General features: G+C 42.1%; 2 protein-coding genes and 1 pseudogene across 4 annotated transcripts; all 3 read left to right on the forward strand.

Moving 5' to 3' along the window:
• Positions 1 to 307: 307 nt before the first annotated feature.
• Positions 308 to 1,070, forward strand: LOC128847135 (olfactory receptor 11A1-like; annotated as a pseudogene).
• Positions 1,071 to 11,943: 10,873 nt separating this feature from the next.
• LOC128846811 (olfactory receptor 10A7-like) lies at positions 11,944 to 15,822 on the forward strand. 3 transcript variants are annotated; one of them, XM_054046042.1, is made up of 2 exons: positions 11,944 to 11,953; positions 13,782 to 14,737. In XM_054046042.1, the coding sequence occupies exons 1-2, from the start codon at positions 11,944 to 11,946 to the stop codon at positions 14,735 to 14,737; spliced, it is 966 nt and encodes a 321-aa protein (XP_053902017.1). The 3 variants fall into 3 exon arrangements, with proteins under 3 accessions (XP_053902017.1, XP_053902019.1, XP_053902020.1); XM_054046044.1 differs by lacking the exon at positions 11,944 to 11,953 and adding an exon at positions 13,735 to 13,745 and having other exon boundaries at positions 13,795 to 14,737; XM_054046045.1 differs by lacking the exon at positions 11,944 to 11,953 and adding an exon at positions 15,807 to 15,822 and having other exon boundaries at positions 13,766 to 14,691.
• Positions 15,823 to 23,452: 7,630 nt separating this feature from the next.
• Positions 23,453 to 24,448, forward strand: LOC128846099 (olfactory receptor 10A7-like). Its single transcript, XM_054045172.1, has one exon. It carries the CDS (start codon positions 23,453 to 23,455, stop codon positions 24,446 to 24,448), a length of 996 nt encoding a protein of 331 aa, XP_053901147.1.
• The last annotated feature ends 691 nt before the right edge of the window (positions 24,449 to 25,139 follow it).

A 25,139-nucleotide genomic window follows, 5' to 3' on the forward strand; every position in this document is an offset into this window, starting at 1 on the left:
GTGATAGCTGGTGCTAAACATCCCAGCTGAGTTTCTTCAAGTAAGACTAGGGCTGGTAATCATCAGAGGGTGCTTTTGAGCAATAATTGAATTGTAATTTTGGCACTGTACTACAAAAGCAAATGTCTCTTCATTATCATTGCAGCGTTCTCTTCCCCCCTCCCCCCATCCCATGGATACTCCCCCTGGCACACATGAAAGCAGAAATCAAACATCCATCATGGAATTTATCCTCCTGGGATTTGGGAATGTCCCAGAACTGCAGGTTCTTCTCTTCCTGCTGTTTCTAGTGATCTACATAATGACCATGGCCGGGAACATCCTCATTGTTGCACTAGTTGTGGCTGATCAGCACCTTCACACCCCCATGTACTTCTTCTTGGGGAACCTGTCCTGCTTGGAGACCTGCTACACCTCCACCATACTGCCCAGGCTGCTGGCCAGTCTCCTGACTGGGGACAGAACCATTTCTGTGAGTGGCTGCTTCATGCAGCTTTATTGTTTTGGTGTCTTGGCATGTTCAGAATGCTATCTCCTGGCAGCGATGTCCTACGATCGGTATTTAGCGATATGTAAACCACTGCACTATACAGCCCTCATGAATGATAGGTGCTGCTTCCAGCTAGCAGCTGGGTCTTGGATTAGTGGATTTGTGGCTGCTTCCATAATAGTATCTTGGATATCGATGTTAGTGTTCTGTGGTCCCAATGAAATTGACCATTTCCTGTGTGAATTCAACGTAGTGATAAAACTCTCCTGCAGTGACACCCACGGCATGGTACTTGTGGCTTTCCTGCTGTCCTCCTTATTCACACTACCACCATTTCTATTAACCCTGACTTCCTACATTTCTATCATCACCACCATCCTGAGAATCCCTTCCACCACTGGTAGGAAAAAGGCATTTTCCACCTGTTCCTCTCACCTCATCGTGGTGACCATTTTCTATGGGACACTAATCATTGTTTACTTGCTTCCAGACATCAACACACTTCGAAGCATGACCAAAGTCTTCTCTGTCTTCTACACCATTCTCACACCACTGGTCAACCCCCTCATCTACAGCCTGAGAAACAAAGAGGTAAAGGAGGCCCTGAGGCAAGTTGTCAGGAAACTTGGGTCTTTCACAGCAGTTCAGAGAATTCAAGCTAATGCCTTTAGATCAAAATGAAAATGGAGACCGTGTGATGAAATTCATGTTATCTAAACTTGGAGTCCGATCCTGGAATCTCTGGCTCAAATCAGTCCTTCATGAATATCATCCCATTGAAACAAACCATATGGAATGTGAGTCCTACTGAAATCAATGTGATTTACAGGTGTTTGCTGAAAGTGCCATGTGATGTACTGAAAACTGTGTTAAAATCACAAGCTGTCATTCCAAGTTTGGAAGGGGTTTACTGGTCCTGAGTGCAGGCAAAGGGCTCTGTAGGGAAGCCTGCAATCTAGGACTAGGAGTCAATCTGCACAGAGCCAGTCTAGAGCCCGGTGGGGTGAATTATGACTAAGGGAAAACCCTGCTTTGTCTCTCACTGGTTTGGGAGTTTTGTGAACTATCGTTCTGTATTCTAAGAAATAAAGTCATGTTATGTTGCAACCTTGCAACAAGAATGTTTTATGTTTGCATCAAATTTCTCTGTGTTTATGCTGTGAGCATAAAATTCAAGTGTCCATCAGGCTGTGGTTTCTTCTCAGTAGAACTAGTCAGGAATTCCATCCACACACACCCCATGAAAACATTTGGGAAAAAAATCCATTTTCAGCTACATTTTTGATGTTTTTTTGTTGTTGAGGTTTTCAACAACAAAAATCAACCACCGTGTTTTTTTAATTGAAAATAGACATTTCCCAAGGAAAAGTCCATTTTGATGAAATAGCCATTTTTTGCCCAAACTCCTCTCCTCTGCCCTGCTCTCCCATGTTTCTAGTGGAAAATCTCCAACCATCTCTATTACTGAGCTAGATTTCTCTAGCTGGTCATTTAGTGAAACATGCAGGTTAAATTCCTGTGACCATGGTGATGCTTCCCAGAGGAACCTGGGGTTGGGAGGCACTTTGCAGCGGCAGCCAACAGGGCGGCTAACAGGGGAGTTTGAGAGGGAGTTCTCATTGGAGGAGAAGGTACCTGTATTTGCATCTGTCCTGTGTGTTCTTGGGTGCTCTTGTGTGTTTGTTTGTAGGGGCCGGCAGGGGCTGGGTGCTGGGACGGACGCCGAGCCCTGAGCAGGGGGCGGGGCTTGGCTGATCAAGGGGCCCATAAAAGCGGCCGCCCAGCCAGGCAGCGGTACAGCTGCGAGCAGCGGCAGCCAACAGGGCGGCTAACAGGGGAGTTTGAGAGGGAGTTCTCATTGGAGGAGAAGGTACCTGTATTTGCATCTGTCCTGTGTGTTCTTGGGTGCTCTTGTGTGTTTGTTTGTAGGGGCCGGCAGGGGCTGGGTGCTGGGACGGACGCCGAGCCCTGAGCAGGGGGCGGGGCTTGGCTGATCAAGGGGCCCATAAAAGCGGCCGCCCAGCCAGGCAGCGGTACAGCTGCGAGCAGCGGCAGCCAACAGGGCGGCTAACAGGGGAGTTTGAGAGGGAGTTCTCATTGGAGGAGAAGGTACCTGTATTTGCATCTGTCCTGTGTGTTCTTGGGTGTTCTTGTGTGTTTGTTTGTAGGGGCCGGCAGGGGCTGGGTGCTGGGACGGACGCCGAGCCCTGAGCAGGGGGCGGGGCTTGGCTGATCAAGGGGCCCATAAAAGCGGCCGCCCAGCCAGGCAGCGGTACAGCTGCGAGCAGCGGCAGCCAACAGGGCGGCTAACAGGGGAGTTTGAGAGGGAGTTCTCATTGGAGGAGAAGGTACCTGTATTTGCATCTGTCCTGTGTGTTCTTGGGTGCTCTTGTGTGTTTGTTTGTAGGGGCCGGCAGGGGCTGGGTGCTGGGACGGACGCCGAGCCCTGAGCAGGGGGCGGGGCTTGGCTGATCAAGGGGCCCATAAAAGCGGCCGCCCAGCCAGGCAGCGGTACAGCTGCGAGCAGTGGCAGCCAACAGGGCGGCTAACAGGGGAGTTTGAGAGGGAGTTTGCAGGGGGAGGCAGGAGGGCGGGGTGCGTCCTGTGCTCTGTGTCCCCAGGTGCTGTGGGCAGAGACTGCAGCAGCCATGAGCCAAGCAGCAGCAGCAGACAGAATGCAGATGGCTGCATGTGGAAGCTGTGGTATGTATATAGTCCTAGCAGGAGACCCGGAACAAAGGTATGTGTGTATGAAGTGTCGCCTTATAGTGTTACTGGAGGAAAAGATTAAGGGGCTGGAGATGCAGGTAGAGACCCTGGTGGAGTTTAGGCGGGGGTTTGAGCAGCTGATGGAGGATGGGCAAGGCGGGGCTGAAGGGGAAGGCTCTAGGGTGCAGGAGGAGGCAGTAGTAGATGACAGCGAGAGGGGAATGGAAGGAGGAGATCGAGGGAAGTGGAAGCATGTGACTGTGAGAAGTAGGCCAAGGAAAAGGAGGGCCAGTGAGGGGGGAATAGAACTCAGGAATAGGTTCGAGTGTTTGGATAACGAGGTGGAGGGGCAGCAGGTGGTGACTGAAGGTGGGAGGGTGAGGAAGAAGAGAAGAGCTGCTAGTCCGAGAGAGAGGGGGGAGGAGTTGATGGAGACAGCACCAATTATGGGCCACCAGAGGATACAGGAAGGCATAAGGGGGAGCATAAGGGAAGATAGGAGCAGACACTAGAGGACTAGAGGGATCGGAGACTAGATTACTAGATCGCACTGTTGCCAGGCGATGGCAGGTGTATGTAATTGGAGACTCTTTACTGAGGAGATTGGACAGGCCTGTGACCAGGGCGGACCCGGAGAACAGAAGGGTGTGCTGTCTACCGGGTGCAAAGATACGCGATGTGGACCTGCGGTTGAAAAGGATCCTAAAAGGAGCAGGTAAGAACCCCTTGATAATCCTTCATGTAGGAACAAATGACACGGCTAGGTTCTCGTTAGAGAGAATCAAGGGAGATTATGCCAGGCTGGGGAAGACTCTCAAGGAGATAGAGGCTCAGGTTATCTTTAGTGGGATTCTGCCTGTTCCGAGGGAAGGGCAGCAAAGGGCTGATAGGATTGTGAGGATAAATAGTTGGCTAAGGGAGTGGTGCTATAAGGAGGGCTTTGGGATGTATGGCCACTGGGAGGCTTTCGGGGACAGACACCTGTTCTCGCGGGATGGGCTTCACCTGAGTAGGGAAGGAAATAGACTTCTGGGAGGGAGGCTGGCTCATCTTATCAAAAGAGCTTTAAACTAGGAAGTTTGGGGAGATGGTTGGGAGATGCACAGTTAATCTCCACACCAGTTTCCGGCATTGAAAAGCTGAGTGTAATAAGAGGAGACATAGCCGGGGAGATGAGATTGGACATAGGAGGGACAGGGGGGACGAACACAAAGAGGCCCGCAACATACAGTGCTAGTAATGGGAGACAGGCTAAACGACATACATTAGGCTGTTTGTACACCAATGCGAGAAGCCTAGGTAATAAAATGGAGGAATTGGAGCTCTTGGTCCGAGAATTGCAACCGGATATCGTAGGAATAACTGAAACGTGGTGGAATGGCGGTCACGACTGGAACGCAGGTATGGAGGGGTATGCGCTGTTTAGGAAAGACCGGGATAAAGGTAAAGGTGGGGGGTGGCATTGTATGTCAATAGTGAAATAAGCTGTAAAGAAATAATAGTGGATGGAATAGATAACACGGAGTCCGTCTGGGCGATACTCAAGCTGGGTAAAAGTACTACTAGAGCCTCTCCGGGGATAGTGCTTGGGGTGTGCTATAGACCGCCGGGATCGACCCAGGATATGGATAAGGAATTGTTTAATGTATTAAGGGAGGTAAATACTAATAGAAACTGTGTAATTATGGGGGACTTTAACTTCCCGGATATAGATTGGGGAACAAACGCTAGTAGCAATAATAGGGCTCAGATGTTCCTAGATGTGCTTGCGGATCAATTCCTTTATCAAGTGGTAGCTGAGCCGACGAGGGGGGAGGCCATTTTAGATTTGATTCTGGTAAGTAGTGAGGACCTTGTTGAGGAAGTGGTAGTGGGGGACAACTTGGGCTCCAGTGATCATGAGCTAATTCGCTTTAAACTAAATGGAAAGAGTACCAGAATTAAGTCAAAGACTAGGGTTTATAATTTTAAAAAGGCCAATTTTAACAAATTAAGGGGACTGGTAAGGGAAGTGGATTGGGCAAACGTATTAAGGGACCTAAAGGCAGAAGAAGCCTGGGATTACTTTAGGTTAAAGATGCAAGAGCTGTCAGAGGCCTGTATCCCCAAAAAGGGAAAAAGATTACTAAGCAAGAGACTTAGACCGAGCTGGATGAGCGACCGGCTGAAAGGGGCGATTAGGAAAAAACAGAAAGCGTACAAAGAGTGGAAGAGGGGAGGGATCAGTAAGGAAACTTACCTTAGTGAAGTCAGAGAATGTAGAGATAGAGTGAGAAAGGCCAAAGGCCGGGAAGAGTTAGACTTAGCGAGGGGAATTAAAAGTAATAGTAAGAGGTTTTACAGCCATATAAATAGGAAGAAAGCAAAGAAAGAAGAAGTGGGACCGCTGAAGACTATAGCCGGAGAGGAGATTAAAGATAATCTAGGCATGGCGCAATATCTCAATGAATATTTTGCATCGGTGTTTAATGAGGCCAATGAAGGTATTAGGGATACTAGCACCGTTACAGAGGGGCATACGGGATGGGGGATTACCGCATCCGAGGTAGAAACAAAACTAGAACGCCTTAATGGGACTAAGTCGGGTGGACCGGACGATCTTCATCCGAGAATATTGAAGGAATTGGTGCGGGAAATAGCAGGCCCATTAGCGACTATATTTAATGAATCTGTAAACTCGGGGGTAGTCCCGTTAGACTGGAGAATAGCCAATGTGGTTCCTATTTTCAAGAAAGGGAAAAAAGTGACCCGGGTAACTATAGGCCTGTTAGTTTAACATCAGTAGTGTGCAAGGTGCTGGAGAAGATTCTGAAAGAGAAACTAGTTGAGGACCTTGAAGTTAATGGCAAATGCGATAAATTACAGCATGGTTTTACGAAGGGCAGATCGTGCCAAACGAATCTGATCTCCTTCTTTGAGAAAGTAACGGACTTATTAGATAAGGGAAATGCGGTGGACCTAATATACCTGGATTTCAGTAAAGCGTTTGATACAGTACCCCATGAGGAACTATTGGTTAAAATGAAAAACATGGGGATCGATATGAAAATCCAGAGGTGGATAGGGAATTGGTTAATGGGGAGAATGCAGCGGGTCGTATTAAAGGGTGAATTGTCGGGTTGGAGGGAGGTTACTAGTGGAGTGCCTCAAGGTTCGGTTTTGGGACCCATCTTATTTAATCTATTTATAACTGACCTCGGGACCGATTGCAAGAGTGGGCTGATAAAGTTTGCGGATGATACGAAGGTGGGAGGAGTTGCAAACTCGGAGGAGGATAGGGATACTCTGCAGGGAGACTTGAATGAGCTTGTGAATTGGAGTATCAGAAATAGGACGAAATTTAATAGTAAAAAGTGTAAGGTGATGCACTTGGGGACGAATAATAACAATTTTAGTTACAAGATGGGGACGCATTGGTTAGAAGTAACGGAAGAGGAGAAGGACCTAGGGGTCCTTGTGGACCGCAGGATGACTATGAGTCGGCAATGTGACGTGGCGGTGAAAAAAGCCAATGCGGTCTTGGGATGTATTAGGCGAGGTATATCTAGTAGAGATAGGGAGGTCCTGCTTCCGTTGTATAAGGCACTGGTGAGACCTCATTTGGAGTACTGTGTGCAGTTCTGGTCTCCAATGTTTAAAAAAGATGAACTCAAACTGGAACGGGTGCAGAGAAGGGCGACTAAGATGATCAGAGGAATGGAAAACCTGTCGTATGAAAAGAGATTAGAGGAGCTTGGGTTGTTTAGTCTGACAAAGCGAAGGCTGAGGGGGGATATGATTGCTATCTTTAAATATATCAGAGGGGTTAATACAAGGGAGGGAGAGGAATTATTCCAGTTTAGTACAAATGTGGACACGAGAACGAATGGATACAAACTGGCCGGGGGGAAGTTTAGGCTTGAAATTAGACGAAGGTTTCTGACCATCAGAGGGGTGAAATATTGGAACGGCCTTCCGAGGGAAACGGTGGGGGCGACGGACCTGTCTGGTTTTAAGATTAAGTTGGATAAGTTTATGGAGGGAATGGTTTAATGATAAAACATAGTAGCCAAGGAAAACCAAGCAATGGTACATGAACAGCATAATGGCCAACAAGGGTCAGGCTAGAGACTCTTGCCTATATGCTCGGGGTATTACTGATCGCCATATTTGGGGTCGGGAAGGAATTTTCCTCCAGGGTAGATTGGCTGAGCCTCTGGAGGTTTTTCGCCTTCCTCCGCAGCATGGGGCAGGGATCACTAGCAGGAGGGTCTCAGCCGATTGAAGTCACTAAAACACAGGATTGGGGACTTCAACGGTAGAGTCCAGGGAAGGGTCTTGCGGCCTGCAGCATGCAGGGGGTCAGACCAGATGATCATAATGGTCCCTTCTGACCTTAATGTCTATGAGTCTATGAGTCTGTCCAGGGAGACTTGTCTGCGCCTGATGTGGATCAGCTCCCTGAAACCATCAACCTCTGGCCACACAAGCTTGTCCTTCCTTTAAGACTCTGCAGGCCTACACAGGTTGATCACAACATATGATCACCAGTTGCCCCAACAACAACAATATGGGTGAAACTAGACAATCACTATACTCACAAATGAACTCACACAGAATGAACTCACACAGAAAACACTTTTCACAAAACGATCACTCCATATCTGACTTCTCAGTCCTCATCCTCAAAGGAAACCATTCAAAAGACAAGCTTGGGAGTTTAAATTCATCACTCTGTTAGACATCAAAATTCATCAATGCCTCCTGAGCTAGTAGGGCACAGTTGTCAAATTCAGGATCGCTCCCCTCCCAAATCTCAGCCACTTGCTCATTGATCCTTCGGGTAGGCTGATCAGAAAGAAGAATTATTTTAGAAGAGATGCAGACCATGTCAGGACCTGCCATTGAACACAACATTTCACAAAACAGCAGCATACACACAAAGAGAGCTTCCAGAGTTCAAATCATGGCTTAATGGTAAGAAATGTTCCACATTTGCCATGCTGCATGTCAAAAGGTCCATAATTTTGTGGAGTTTTGCTGGTATTATTATTTTTATTTGTTTTCAGGTTAGTCAATAACATTCTAGACTTTATGAAACTATGGCTAGGATTTTCAAAGGAGACTAAGGAAGTTAGATGCTCAAATCCCATTGACTTTCAATGACAATACATTAATCCTGTGGCTTTATTGCTTTAGACAGTAAAAAGAGTGTGAAAAAGGAATTTCTTCCAGATTTTCTTATACGTTACCAACTTTACTCCAGTTGGAAAGCAGTAAAAATGGTCATATTTGCCCTTATGTTTCATTTGGTAAATTAGGCTGGAGAACATTCCTTTTTCAGCCAACTAATTGATAAGGCACCAGCATGGAACTCAGAAGGCCTGGTTACATTCCTGGCTCAGGTGCAGACTCCCTGGATGACCTTTGCTGAGTCGCTTAATCTTCTTCATTGTTCAGTGATCATCCATAAGAAGAGAGAGCACGAAACCAAAACATAATATCATATTCTAACACTCCATGTTGGGAAACTGTGTATCAAACACCCATGCTCTAGTTTCCCCGTCTGTATGGGGATAACATAGACCACACTCAAAGAGGTGCTGCTAGAGTAAACACAATTCATCTCTGTGAAGGTGCTTATATTACAGTGATGCAGATCACATAAATACCTAGATATATAGAAAGACTATTATTCAATTTTTGTAAATAAAGTGGGTGCTAAGTTTTAAGCATGAGTAGCCTCACTGAAACCAATGAGGTGTAAGATGATACTTAAGTGGGATTAAATGAGCATGTGTTAAACTCCCATTGACTTCCATGTGACTATGCTCAGGTTTCAAATGAAGCACATGCTTAAGTGCTTCACTATAATGAGGTCAAAATTTGGTAGCAAGTCCTTACTTGATATGACGAATACACCAAGGAATAGGGTTGTGATAGATTCTCTATCACTGACAATCTTTCAATCAACATTGGATGCTTTGTTTTGTTTTAATGTATACTCTAGTTCAAACATGAATTACTTTGCGGGAATTCTCTGGCTTGGTTTATACAGAAGCTCAGACTAAATGATTACAACAGACCCTTCTGGGCCTGGAATCCATGGATCTATGACAATTACCTACCTACCCTATCCAAAGCAGACGGATTTATCCAGGGGAGCTCTGCTTTTAATATGACAGGAACAAATTTTTATTAGCTGCAGGGAAGTTCATACAGTTATGCCATGATTCCATGAGCAGTTACTACCCGGTGTAATGTTTCCTACTATAAGTAGTCACAATGAGGTAAATGTCACTAATTGAAACAGAACTGCTTGTGCCCTCTTTTGAGAGTAAGATCTGAAGCCAACAGGTTTCTTTCATTGAATCATGCTCATGGGTTATTCATGCTTAATTTAGTTTCACACTGGTGTAATTTAGGGTATATCTAGATGTGATTCTACCAGCTCATTTGGACATACCTGTGTTCACGGTCATTGAGATGGTGTGCTAAAAATAGTAGTGCAGCCATAGTAGCACAGGCAGCGGCAAACGGCAGTAGCATGAGCTCATCACTTGGATTTACAAACCCACTCAGACGCTATCAGCACAGGTGTCTGTACCTCTGCTCCCCGAGCTCCAAGTGTAGATATGGCTTCAAAAGAGAATTTGACTCAATAGATCTGAATCTCATTGACATGGAAGCTGCTTTGTACCACTTTAGCCATATAAAAAGGGCCTAAAAATGGATATAAATGGCATTCACACCCACTACAAGGCTCTGGGACATAGACAGAACCAAATGAATTGGCATTAATGCAAATGAGACCTTGGTGAGGGAGGGATAGCTCAGTGATTTGAGAATTACCCTGCTAAACCCAGGGTTGTAAGTTCAATTCTTGAGGGGGCCACTTAGGAATCCAGGGCAAAATCAGGACTTGGTCCTGCTAGTGAAGGCAGGGGGCTGGCCTCAATGACCTTTCAGGGTCCCTTCCAGTTCTATGAAATAGGTATATCGCTTTATTTATGCTAAGGTCCAGGAACAAGACAAAAGTTTCTATTGAAAAATCTAATGCTGCAGACTTTTGCAACTGAATCAGAGAGAAGCAGTGGGAACACATGGGTATAAAATTCCCTGGTGTGCGGAGCACAGTGGTTTCAGCATAATTACTCCCGAAGGTTTATGTAAGAAGGCTGAAGTAGACCACAGAAATCCGTACTTTCTTCCTGCAGAGAGCTGAGCATAAGGAGCTGGAGGTAGGGGGAACTTATTTTGGATCTGACTAAATTTTGGTTAGCATCCACTTTTGCATGGACTGAAAACATAGCTGAGAGCATGTTGCTTCTGCCCTTGTGACTTGAACAATCTTAGTAGAGAAATCCAGGGCAGATTCTCATTTCTAACAAAGAATTTTCACCTGCTGCGTATCAGCCCTTTAGTACTTCTTTTCCTTGCTTTCCCAAAGAAATGTAAAACTGCAATTAAACAGGTGCCTATCCTCAGATGTTCCTGATGCTAGCCATCCCCAGGGTTCCATATACTAATGCAAAATCTTCCAAAAGATTGGGAAATGATGTAATTAGGCTGCAACTTTTTGGGGGAAGGGCTGACTTTTTATTCAGGATTTATCCGGAGCATAGCGCAATGGAATCCTATTCCATGACTGGGGCTCCTAGGTATTACCTCAATTCAAATAAATAACTAAAGAAAAGATGTCCAATAAGTAATGCAAACCAGAACATATCCCTCTAGTAAATCAGACACAGATAATTCTGTATCTAGCAGAATCTGGCAATTGTGAAGTTAAGTTGAAGGCAAAGGGGAGTTTGTATCAAGTTATCTTATTATTTGTCTGGAAAGGATTAGGTAGAATTAACATTAATGAAGTGTTTTCTCTCCTTTTATTGAATTACTTTCAATTCCCTTTAACTAAGCAAACAGTGATTTCCAGAGATCTCAGACACTGAATTAGCCCATAACATTTTAATTTTGCCTGATCATATCATAAACACAGAACTTCCTGATTCTGAAATTTTAGTGGTGTTTAGCAACCTGATAGGACTGTCTGCTTTATCAGACATTTATCCAGGGCTCAGTTTTGCAAAGGCACACATGAATGAGATTCCTCATGTGGCAAAGTTTGCTAGATTGTAGAGGTTGGCTTTAAGTGATCCCTTATAGATGTTGTTTTTTTCCTGAAATCCAAGCTGTCCAGGCTGTGGTCTCTGCAGCCTCTGTATTCATGCAGCCTTTACTTGTGTCTTTAGAATGGACATCTTGAGAACCAACCAAAGGCACTGGATTGATGGTTGTGGAAGTGAGTGCATGAAATGAACTCTTTGTCTCTCTCTATATAGACATGGCCTCCATCTGTGCAGTTTGATCAGTCATATCATTGGGTTTCTGCAGCCATGTATACTCTCATATCTATAGGGTATATTCAGGGGCTGTTCTGTGCTTAGATTAGGGTGACTCATGACACCTGGAATCCCTTCCTGTTCCTCCACAGACTAGCTGTGTGACCTTGGTGGAGAATCGCTTCTTGCTTCCCTGTGCCTTGGTTTTTCCATCTGCAAAATTGGTGTAAATACTGACCTGCCACAGCCAGAGGTTGTGTGACTGGCCCAACCAATGTCAGTTATTCAGAGGTCCTTGGTGGACGGGTTGGGGGGTGCTATGTAAATGGTGGAGGACATATTGTGATAGCTTCACATTGAATGGGACCTTGTTCCATAAATTATCACATTGGTTTCTGTGGAATTGCTCAGGGAACAATTCAAATGCTAATCGGTAAGGGCTCAAAGAACTGGCTAACTCTTGATAATTATTGTTATTAGAAATAAATATAAGAACAATGCCTTCTCTCTTTTTTCATAGCTGTTCTACCATAAAATCATAGTTTTCAAAATTAGGTTTAATCCTAAATCAGGCCAAAAATTCAAAATCTCAAGATTTTATTTTAGTGAAACAAAATATTCTGAAATACTGTATCTGAATAAATTAAAATTGTTGTTTTTAATAATCTTAAAACATTTCATTTTGACTCTATAAATTTGATTATATTATTGTTGAAATGATAACCATGAAGCAATATTATTCTACCATATCAATTTTCCATAGACAATTTAGATCAAATCAAAACATTCCACCTAAATATTTAGATTTTATCAAATCATCGTTTTCTTACGGAAAACATTCCTCTGAAAAATTTCAACCAGCTCTGTTTTTTTTTAACTTCCTTCTATTTGTCTGCAAACAGTTGTTACATTTCCTCATATCCTTATAGTCACATACTCTGGTCTTTGTAAATTTCTTCATACCTTAGATTTTTAATTCCCTTCCCCCATTAAAAAGTATCAGACTTTTTACCTCTCTTTTGTACTCTCTCCAGTTTTTTATTACCCTTTTCATAAAATTAAAAAAAAAAGAATCAAAATGGGCTCTGGTCCATATATTATGAAACCATAATCTGTTCCATATGAATTGGAATTATTAACAGTTATTTAGAAATAAATTTAATTTGGTAATAATAATGTCACTTTGCATTTCCATAGCAACAGTAATCTGAGGATCTCAAAGAGTTCTACAAATATTAATTATTTTAGACTCACAATTCCATTGAGGGATAAATAAAACTTATCATCCCTTTCTATAGCTAGAGAAACTAAGGCACAAAAAGGAGAGGTGGCCTGCCCATCTCCTCTGATTTTTCTGTGTAAAGCCCTCAAGTGCTTTAAAATTCCACCTGGTCATGGTGGACAGAAAGTTAGTTAGAATCTCAATATTATTATTTGGCAATCACTGAACAGGGCAGAAAACTCTGTGCCAGTCAGATGGGACTGTAGGGGGGAAATATGCAGCTTGTGCAAATCAGTAAGGATCCATATACTTCAAAGAAACTTTGGTGATCTACACTATCTTGGGGTCTGTATAGTGTGCCGATTAGAACATAGTGTAGTCAATGTGTTCCTGATGAATTTATAACAATAAGAAATTGTGTGTCCTTATTGGAGAAGGGGGAAAGGTGGGATGCTTAAAGGAATTTGAAAGAGGATAAAATTTAAAGAGATTAGTGAAATCTATCCATCTATCCACTGGTCAATTGGGCTACCTATCTATTAATCTATTTCTCTTTCTATAGATCTATCTGTGTGTCGTTCTATCCAATTGAGGGGACTTTTACAGGTAGTTCTGATTTTTTCAACAGAAACTACACATTTGGGGGATGTTTCTTTTCATTGAGACATTTTCTCTCATTTCGTGACTGCAACTAGAATGAACACATACCAATTAACCCAGATTGGCATCTATGGGAAATTTGCCCTAGGGAGAAGGAGAAGAAGCCCTTATAGTTTTGAGGACGATTTTGAAGAAGTCAAGCACCAAAGTACAGATCATTAACAGTATTTAAGTACCTAACACCCCTAGAAATCAATGCAAGTTATCCTTTGAATTATCATTGATGATCTGGGCCCCAACTCCCATGGAATGTCCATGGGAGTTGAAAGTCTGACTTCTCTGTGTGCCTTTGAGCATTTCTCCTTATTTTCTGCAGTGGGTCATTTCTTCACATGATATCTGGGTATTTATTGTCTCCCACAGATGAATTATGCAGAAGAATCAAGACGGAGGAACCTCACCACAGTGACTGAATTCATTCTACTAGGATTGTCCAACCACCATAACCTGCAGGTGCCTCTGTTCTCCATCTATCTGTCCATTTATACCATTACACTGATGGGGAACATCCTCATCATCCTCATCACCATGGACCCCGCCCTTCACACCCCCATGTATTTCTTTCTCCGGGTCTTATCCTTCCTGGAGATCTGCTATACCTCAGTCACTGTCCCCAAGATGCTGATGAACTTCCTTTCAGACAACAGGAGCATTTCCTACATGGGCTGTGCTGCCCAAATGTACTTCCTGCTCTTTCTTGGAATCTCTGAGTGCTTCCTTCTGGCTGCCATGGCATATGACCGCTATGTGGCTATATGCAACCCATTGAGATACAGGCTCATCATGAACAGGAGGGTCTGCCTTTCCTTGACAATTCTCTCTTGGTTCTGGGGTAATGTGGTGTCCCTAGTACAGACAGCCTGGGTTTTCACCTTGCCATTTTGTGGGTCCAATCAGATTAACTATTTCTTCTGTGATATTCCCCCATTGATTAAGCTTTCTTGTATTGACATCCCTTTGTATGAAATGCAGTTGTTTACAGCAGCTATACTAGTCATCTTCACTCCATTTTCTCTCATTGTTGTGTCCTACACCTTTATTATCTCCACCATCTTAAAGATGGCATCAGCTGAAGGCAGACACAAAGCCTTCTCCACCTGCTCCTCACACCTCATTGTGGTGACATTGTATTACGGGAGCTGTGGCCTGATCTATTTAAGACCCAAGTCCATTCATTTACTAGACACCAACAAAATGCTGGCTCTGATATACACAACCATCACCCCAACCTTGAATCCCTTTATCTACAGCCTGAGGAACAAGGAGGTGAAAGAGGCTCTGAGGAGATTGCTGGGGGACAGGACGAAGAGAAGAATATTTTCTCACAGAATGTAATTTGGGCACAGCTCTTGTTCTGATACCAGTAACTCAACTGTACAAATCTGGAGTAGTTCCCTTGAAGTCAGTAGCATTCACAGTTACAATTGAACTAGTGTCCAAAAACTGCAGAATGAAACACATGAAAATGTTAATGTTTTGTCAATTTTTTGTTTGAATTTAAATTAGAAATTTTGGCCAAAGAACATCATCAAAGTGTCAGAAATGGTTATCATATTTGTAGCTTCTTGAAACAAAAAGAGAAAATCACAAAAACCCATTTACATTTCACATGGCAATGCATGGATTATTTTCAACTCAGCTCAAAATTGCAATGAAAAATTCTGTTTAAAAATCTTATTTTGGAAAACAATGTTTATGTGCTGTATGCTAACCATTTTGAGAATGATTTTGAATAAAAGTTTATGTAAAATTTTTGAAAATTAATGTAAATAATAGATTATAAAGTACAATACAAAGTTTTGCTAAAAATAAAGAAATTGGGAACATCTGAAGGTACCAAATGATGCTAATTTCAATTTTTTGTTGTAATTTTTTTCACTATTTCTACTAAACAGAGACTAGAAAACCAAATAAGAAAAGGAGAGTACCTTAGTTCCCAGGTGATATTCACAGAGCCTTCAGAAAAGCATTGGCAATTTCATTGCAAATACAATTTCCCCATCAAGACTTTTCTCAGTGCCACTTTCACATCCTGGTTCTTCAGGGTGTAGCTCAATGGGTTCAGGATGAGGGGTCACTGCATTGTAAACCAGGGACAACACCCTGTATTATCAAGGAAGAAGCTGGAGATGGGCCCAACATAGGTGATGTAGAACAGGAGGAGGATGGTCAGGTGAGATGTGTAGGTGGAAAAAGTTTCAGAGTCCACTTCGTAGAGCATATCTCAGGATGGTGGAGATGATGTACACATAGGACAGGACTATACACAGGAATAGTGTCCAGCCTATGAAGATCCTAATGGCAAACAAGATTATGTTCTGGAGGCAGGTGTAACTCCATTCAAGCAGCTTCCTTGATTTCATTGACTATCCTAAAGGAGAACATATTGTTCAACGTAAATAAGGTTGGTAAAATCTTGACCTTTCTCTGTTTCTGTTCCAGTGGTGCTCCATCAGCAAAGTGTGTGTCCAGGCACTGAAAATAGCAGAAACAGTTATTGCAGTAGGAAGAGAGCCTGAGACATAAGCCCTTGATTCAGAGGCCTGGTATGAGGCTGGAGGCCTGGGCTAAAGCAGTAGTCAAAGCTTTACTGGTATAAAGCAAAGACATGCTGTGAGCAAGGGGCAGGACCTGCTCACAGAATCTGTCAAGAACAGGGCTGTTATTGTTGGAATACACATTCCTAAGATGTGCTAGGCACAGAGCATTCACACAAACACATCCCAATATCAAGTGGTACTAGAACATTCCAATATAGAGGATAGTACAAAAACATCCCCCAAGGATAACAGGAAAACACTGACCCTGACTAAATGACACTGGCTAAAGATAAGGTCAGGATGACAGTAAATAATAGAGATGTTTTGTTTGAACCAACATGTACAAAGTGATGGGTGATAACTAGCCATGTCAAGGGGCAGTAACTATGCCACAGGGGCACTATGAAACTTGTTTGTATCGTGGTATAAAGATGTATCTCAGAGGGAGTATCTTTGTCTAGCCTAGGGAGGAACAGAAAGTCCCACCATTCACTGAGCTGGTCCATTGTTATGGTCATGCATGTGTTAGCGGTCCGGTAGAGTCTGCGGGATACTAGTACCATTCTTCATTGACAATAAAACTGGCTGGGTGCCCTCATCCATTAATGGATCTTGTGGTCATTGGGCAGGTTGCTCAAGGTCTGCCATGCCAGCTGTCTGCGCAGGACTAGGGCAACACACAGAGGGAACACACACATGCAGACAAACATCTATCAACATCTAACAACAATTGTGTGAATCAAATATACCAAGGGATACAGGAAGTATCTTTTCTTCCAAAGAACAGGTATCTTCTAAATGAGATTAAGGAGTCATCCATTGGGACTAGTACACAAGAGATAGTTGCATGCGTTTTTGACCTCAGCTGTGAATTCAAACTGATTTGGTTAAACTAATGTCAACTGCTTGCGGGTGCTTTTATTTTGGTTTAAGCCAGACTTATTTCAGTTTAGCCAAAGGCTTAATTTAAACTTAAATATACAATTTCTAACCTGAAATAAGAGTTTCCACACAGGCTTATGCACCAGTTTTAGGCAAGAAAATGATTGACGTGCAACCAATGCAACTTTCATGTGTTAACAAAGCCATAGTTTGGAGTAATGTTCAGAGTATAAGCATGGAGTATAAGCAAAAGTGTTCACATTGGCCTACCTCTGTTCCCACCAAACTTAGATTCCTGGTAAAGAAGATAAACAAAGGTGAAACTGAAGCTGTGTGGAAACTGTTTGCCTATAGCTTGTAGTTGTTCTCTTTAATCAATGCCTCTCCCTCCTGAGTCACTAGGGCATAGCAGTCAAACTCAGGATCGCCTACCTCCCAAATCTCATCAATCCTTCAGGTAGGATGAGCAGAAGCAAGAGTTTTTTTAAGAGAAATTACACCCAGATCAGAGCCCCTCATTGAACTCAACATTTCACATGAGAGCAGCACACACATGCCTAGCGCTTCCAGAATTTGAATCACAGCTGTAACGGAAAGGAATGTTCCACCTTTGCCATGGTGGGTGTCAAATGGACCATAATTTGACAGAGATTTGCTGGTGATGTTTGTTTTACTTTTCCAATTTAGCTAATAACATTCTACAGTGTATCAATTATGGCTCGGCTTCCAAAGGAGCTTGAGGCATTTAGGTGCTCAAATCCCATTGACTTTCAATGGCAATATGCTAATCACATACTTTTATTGCTTTAAACCATAAAAAGAGTGTGCAGAAGAGATTTTATCCAATATTTTGTCTCCTTTTCTAATTTTTCTCTGGTTGGAAAACAGTTAAAATAGTCATATTCGTCCCTATCTTTCATTTAGTAAGTTATGGTGGAGAACCCTCATATTTCAATCAATTAAAAGGCATGGGAGTGGAATTCAGAAGACCTGGTTACATTCCAAGTTCAGCCACAGACTCCCTGGGTGACCTTGGATACATTAGTTATTCTTCCTCTTTGTTCAGTGGTCATGCATAATAAGAGAAAGCAGCAAACTGACGCATACTCTCCTACTATACCACCTCCTGTTTCAAGCAATATATCATCACAAACATACCTTGTTTTTCACCTATGTCTGGTAATAATATTGACTTCCCTCAGAGGGGTGCAGTTAGCATAAAATCTGTTCATTATTGTGAAGGTGCTTATATTACAATGGTCAGGACCACAGAATTACCTAGATATACAGGAGGACTATTACCCAGAGTTGGCAAATTGCGTGTTGAGCTTTAAGCATGAGTAGCCTCACTGAAGTCAATGACCCTTCAGCTGATGCTTCAGTGGCATATTTTGAGCATGTGTTAAACTCCCATTGATTTTAAAGCGACTACTCACAGGCTTAAAGTGAGACACGTGCTAAAATGCTTTGCTGTAATGAGGCCAAAGTTTGGTAGGAAGTTTTTGCATGACAAGGGCACTGACCATTTTGGATGCTTTGCTTTGTTTTGTTTTAAAATACACTATTTTTCAAAGAGGAATCACTTTGGAAGAATTATCTGGTCCAGGTTATACAGAAGCTCAGACTAAATGATAACAACAGCCCCTGCTGGCTTTGGAATCCAGGAATCTGAAAAAATTACCTACCTGGTGTAATGTTTCCCACTATGTGTAGTCACTATCACGTAAAAGCTATCCACATAGCTTTTATACTTGAGCCCTCCATTGAAGGCCAGATCTGAAGCCCTGTGAAGCCAACAGGTGTCTCTCACTGGATCACACTCATGGGTTCTCAATACGAGGCCCTAATCTAGATTCACACCTGTGTAATTTAGGCTACGTCTGCCCTTGGAGCTACAGGTGTGATTCCCAGCTCATGTACACATATTTGTACTGAGTTGTCATTGAGTTAGCGTTCTAAAAATAGAAGTGTAGCCGCAGTAGCACAGACAGCGGCAAATGGCTATGTGCTAGTCACCTCAAGTACAAAGCCACTCAGATCCCAAGGGCACATACTTCATTCAGCTAGACTGTGCTGCCGCCACTCCCCCAGCTTCTAGTGTAGCTGAAGCCTTAGAGTAGAATTCAGCTTAGTTGACCTGAGCCTCATTGACACAGAAGCTGCTTTGTACCATTCTAGCAGTATGAAAAGGGTCGGAAAATGGACATAAATGACATTGATATCCACCCCAAGGCTCAGTTACATTCACAGAGCCACATGAAGTCTCTATAATGTGAATGAGAATTAACTCCAGGAACTCTCAAGCAAAAAAAAGACAAAAGTTTCCACTGAAAATCCTTATGCTGCAGACTTTTTCCTCCCAATTAAAGAGACACAGTGGGAATACATGGGTGTAAATCCCCCAGTGTGTTGGGCACAGTGGATGCAGCATAATTACACCCCAAAGGTCATATAAGGGGACTGAAATAGACCATAGATATCAGCACATTCATTCTGCAGAGAGCTGAGCAGAGAAACCTGGAGGTAGGAGGAAATTATTTTGGATCTAGCTACATTCTGGTTGGCGTTTACTATTGTATGGACTGAAAACATATCTGAGGGCATGTTGCTTTTGCTCCCTTGACTTGAACTGTCTCTGTATAGAAACCTGGGGGAGATTCTCAAGTGGCGTCATTTCAAAGAAAGAAATTTCACCTGCTGGGGATTGGTCCCTTTAGTATTTATTTTTCTTGCTTTCCTAAAGAAATTTAAAACTGCAATTAAATAGATGCCCATCTTTGGAAGTTCTTGACATTAGCCATCCCCAGGGCTCTGTATAGTAATGTAAAATCTTCCAACAGGGATACAGATTGGGAAATGATGTAATTAGACTGCAAGTTCTTTGGGGCAAGGGCTGTCTTTTTTAGTTCAGGGTTTGTCAAGAGTATAACATAATGGAATCCTGATCCATGCTCGGGGCTCCTAGGCATTAATGCGTTTCAAATAAATATAAATAAATAAATAAAACATGTCCCACAAGCAATGCAAACCAGAACATACAACTCAAGAAAATGAGACAGAGATAGTTCTGTAGGCAGAATGTGGCAATTGCAAAGAGATATACCAGTACGTGATAATTAACTTAAAGCAACTAGGAGTTTGTATTACGTTTTATTACTTTATTTGTAGAAAGAGAGTGTGTAGAATTAACACTAATGGTGAAGTATTTTTTTCTCCTTGTATTTAGTTTATTTTTTTTCAGTTCCCTGTTTCACTAAGCCAACAGTGATTTCTGGAGATTTTGGACACTGAATTAGGTCATTGCCAATTACATTTTAATTTTGACTGATCATATCATAAACACCAAACTTCCTAATTCTTTAACTTCAGAGGTGTTTAGCAACTTGATTGGATTGTCTGCTTTCTCATACATTTATCCAGGAATCATTTTTTGCAAATGCACACATGAATGAGACTCCTCATGTGGCAGTTTGCTAGATCATAGCCCTTGGCTTTATATGACATCTGATAGATGTTCTATTCCCGAAATCCAGGCTGTGGTCTCTACAGTCTCTGTACTCATGCAGCCTTTGCAGGTGTCTTAAAAACAGAGCCTCTTGAGAACCAGCAAATGGGACTGGATTGATGGTTGTGGAGGTGGGTTCATGATATGAACAGTTTGTCTGTCTCTCTATATAGACATGGCCCCCATCTATGTAGTTTGACCAGTCATATCATTGGGTTTCTGCAGAGTTGTATAATCTCATATTAATAGGGTATATTCAGGGGCAATTCTGTGCTTAAACCAGGGAAACTTATGAGACCAGAATCTCTTCCTGCCCCTGCCACAAACTAATTGTGTGACCTTAGAAGAGAATCACTTCTTGCTTCTCTGTGTCTCAGTCTCTCCATCTGCAAAAGTCCAACCTACCTCAGCCTGAAATTGTGAGGCTGACATAACTGATGTTAGTTGTTCAGAGTTCCTCTGCTGGAAGGTGCTATATAAATGATAGGGGACACATAGTAACACCTTCACATTGAACGGGATCTTGTTTTGTAAATAGTCACATTGGTATCTGTGAAACTGTTCATGGAACAAGTCAAAATCTAATCAGTAAGGGCTCAAATTACTGCCTAGGTATTTATCATTATTATAATTACAAATAAGAATAGGAACAATGCCTCATACATTTCTCAGAGGTGGTCAAAATATGGAATTTCTGTCTCAGATGATCATACAGTTCAAAATTTGGTTTAATCCCAGATCAGACCAAAAAGTCAAAATCTCAGGGCTTTTTTGTGAAACAAAATATTCAGAAATATTGCATTTCTATAAGGTGAATATGTTGGGGGGAGGGGCGTTAAACAAGGTTTAACATTTCATGTTGACTTTATTGTTTTGATTATATTATTGTTTAAATAATACACCTGAAACAAAACATTTCAACCTGATCAATTTCCCATAGACAATTAAGACAAAATGAGAACATGAAAGCTAAATATTTAGATTTTCTTTAATCGGCATTTTCTTACGAAAAAAATTCCTCTGAAAATTTTTAACCAACTCTGCTTTTTTTTAGTTTCCCTCTCCTTCTCTATACACAGTTGTCACATTTCCTTAAAATCCTGCAGTCGCATACTGCAGGTCTTTGGAAATTTCTTCATAGTTTAGATCTTTTAATTCCCTTCCCAAACAAAAAAGAATTAGACTTTTTACCTCTCTTTTGTACTCTCTCAGGTTTTCTATTAGCCTTTTCTGTAACCCCCCACCCCAAAAACAAAAATAAAAATGGGCTTTGGTGCATATATTATTAAACCATAATCAATTCTATTTGAATTTGAATGGTCAACAGTTATTTGGGAACATCTTTGATTCAATTATAAGAATATCACTTTGAATTTTCATAGGAACAGTCATCTCAGAAACTCAAAGTGTACTATAAACATTAACAAAATTAGCCCCACAACTGTGCTGAGGGATAAGTAAAAGTCATCATCCCTTTTTATAGGTGGAGACACAAAGGCAAAAAGAAGTAAAGCAGCATGCCCATGTTCGCTGACATTTTAGTATAAAGCCCTTAGGTGCATTAGAATTCCACCTGTCATGTTGAAAGGAAAGTTTGTTTTTTTGCAGGATCTCAGCATTATTCTTTTGCATTCACCAAGAAGAGGGAAAATACTCATCGTGCAAATCAGTATAGCTCCATCTACTTCAAAGTAGTTTTGCTGATCTGTGTCCCCTGCGAGTCTATGTAGTGTTCCAATTAGAACATAGTGTAGTCAATCCATTTCTTAGTATTACCAACAATCAATCACTGTGCATGCTTAATGTAGCAGGAAAGAAGATGGGACGGTTAAAGAAATTTGAAAGAGGATAAAATTGAAACAGTTTAGTGAAATGTATCCATCTACCCATTAGTCTATTGGTCAATCTACCTATTGGCTTATGTGTTTTTCTATTGGTCTCCCTGTGTGTCTGTCTGATTTTCTATTGGTCTGTCTGTGAGTCTGTCTGTCTGAAAGGCACATTCCAGGAAGTCCTGATTTTTTACACAGAAACAATGAACTTTGTGGGGGTGATACTTTCCCTTGAGACATTTTCTCTCATTTTCGGCCACATCTAGAATACAGAAATGCCAGCCAACACAGACTGGGATTTTGGAAGGAGCCTAAAGGAGATTTGCACTTGGTGAAGTGAAGGAAGAATTTGCCGCAGTGACTTTGGGGGAACATTTTCAAAGGTATTAGGGATTCCCCTCAGCCTCCCTTGGCTCTTGTCACGCAGACAGAAAGCAGAAGGCCAGAGTCCAAAGTGCAGGCAATGCGATGTTTACTGGGGTTACCAAGCAAGCATAATCCACAGCTCTGTACACCTGTAGAGCTTTATTTTATCTTTTTTCCCACCTCCTCCTTCTAAGCAGGCTTAATTATGCCTCTAGTGTACAACCCTGGTCCCACCCCTTACAATTTATGGTCATGTTCTGTTTTGGAGGGTCGTGAGTCTGGAGGTTTCAGTACCACCTCTTTTTTATCCCCTGGGAGGGGTAGAGAGTGAGGTTGTGTTTCAGCCAGGGTCACCATTTCTTTGGCTTTTGGTGTTTCTTATACCTCCGCCCATCCACCTCACCCCTTCCCACCGGTTGTTTGACCTTGTCTTGGGAAAGGAATTCTACATATGTATATCAACTGCCCACCATGCCCAGCAACACTTTAACTCTCTTCCTTATCTTTTCTTATCGGGCTGTAATTCCAACTGGCTAGGCAGAAGCAAGATATGGTGTCCTTGTTCTTTGTTCACACATGATAGTAAGACATAAACAATTGTGTTTTAAAGACCTCAAAATTCAAATGGCCAAACAAAACCCAAAAGTCTATCTCAGGCAAATATACAGACCTTAATGCTGCATTACCATCACCAACAAAATGCACATGGGGCAGTAAAACACCCAGGTACAGATCCTTAAAGGTATTTAGGTGCCTAACTCCCATAGAAATCAAAGGGAGTGAACCACTGAAATATCTTTGAGGACATGACCCCCTACTCTCATAGAATGTCCATTGGAGAATGTGTGCCTTTGACTATTTCTCCTTATTTCCTGCAGTAGGTCACTTCTTCACATGATAGCTAGGTATTTATTGTCTCCCACAGATGAAATATGCAAAGGAATCAAGAATGGGGAACCTCACCACAGTGACTGAATTCATTCTACTGGGATTGTCCAACCACCATGAGCTGCAGGTGCCTCTGTTCTCCATCTATCTGTTAATTTACTTGATTACCCTGATGGGGAACATCCTCATCATCCTCATCACCATAGACACAGCCCTTCAAACCCCTATGTATTTCTTTCTCAGAGTCTTATCCTTCCTGGAGATCTGCTACACCTCGGTCACCATCCCTAAGATGCTGGTGAACTTCCTCTCAGACAACAGGAGCATTTCCTATGTGGGTTGTGCTGCACAAATGTACTTCCTGCTCTTCCTTGGAATCTCTGAGTGCTTCCTTCTGGCTGCAATGGCGTATGACCGCTATGTGGCCATATGCAACCCATTGAGGTACAGACTCATCATGAACAGGAGGGTCTGCCTTTCATTAGTAGTTCTCTCTTGGTTCAGTGGTAACGTGGTATCCCTAGTACAGACAACCTGGGTTTTCAACTTGCCATTTTGTGGGTCCAATCAGATTAACTATTTCTTCTGTGACATTCCCCCATTGCTTAAGCTTTCTTGCACTGACACCTCTTCATATGAAATGCAGTTGTTTACAGCTACTATACTGGTCAACTTCACTCCATTTTCTCTCATCCTTGTGTCCTACATTGTTATTATCTCCACCATTTTAAAGATGGCTTCGGCTGATGGCAGACACAAAGCTTTCTCCACCTGCTCCTCACACCTCATTGTGGTGATATTGTATTATGGGAGCAGTGGCCTGATCTATTTAAGACCCAAGTCCACTAACTCACTGGACAGCAACAACGTGCTGGCTCTGATGTATACAACCATCACCCCCACCTTGAACCCTATAGTCTACAGCCTGAGGAACAATGAGGTGAAAGGTGCTGTGTGGAGATTGTTGTGGGATGGGCTGAAAGGAAAAAATATTTTCTCAAAGAAAATAATTGGGATACAGGTCTTGTTCTGAGATCAGTTATCCAACTGTATAAATCTTGAGTAGTTCCTTTGATGTCAATGCCATTCACTGCTACCGTTGAAGTAGTTTCTTAAAACTGCAAAATGAAACACACAAAAATGTTGAAAACATTTTGTCAATTTTCTGGGGGGATGAAATTAGAAATTTTGGCCAGAAAAAAGCATCAAAGTTTCAGAAATGTTGATCATATATACTGCTGCTTGAAACACACCGAAAAATCACAAAAATTCATCTACATTTAATGTGAATATGCACGGATTTTTTTCATTTTAACTCAAAATTGCAATGAAATATGTTGTTAAAAAAGCTAATTTTGGAAAACAATGTTCATGTGCTGCAAGCTAACCATTTTGAGAATGATTTTGAACAAAATTTCACTAAAATTGTAGAAAATTAGCATGAATAATAAACAATAAAGTACAATAGAAAATTTCATGAAAAAGACAAAAATAGGTCCATTTGAAGTTACCAAATGAAAGTAACTTTATTTGTTTTGTAATTTTTTCACCATTTCTACTAAACACAGAGCAGAAAATGAAATGAGAAAAGGAGAGTCCTTTAGCACTGAGAAGATATTCACAAGCCCTAGAGAAAAACATTTCCAATTTCATTGCAAATACAATTTCCCCATCAAGACTTTTCTCAGTTCCACTTTCACACCCTGTTCTTCAGGGTGTAGCTC

The sequence above is a fragment of the Malaclemys terrapin genome, chromosome 12 (genome assembly GCF_027887155.1).
Source record: "Malaclemys terrapin pileata isolate rMalTer1 chromosome 12, rMalTer1.hap1, whole genome shotgun sequence".
Classification (NCBI taxonomy): Eukaryota; Metazoa; Chordata; order Testudines; family Emydidae; genus Malaclemys; species Malaclemys terrapin.

Excerpts from the sequence above, each read along its gene's own strand:
- LOC128846099 (XM_054045172.1), top strand. The coding sequence starts at position 23,453 with ATGAAATATGCAAAGGAATCAAGAATGGGGAACCTCACCACAGTGACT.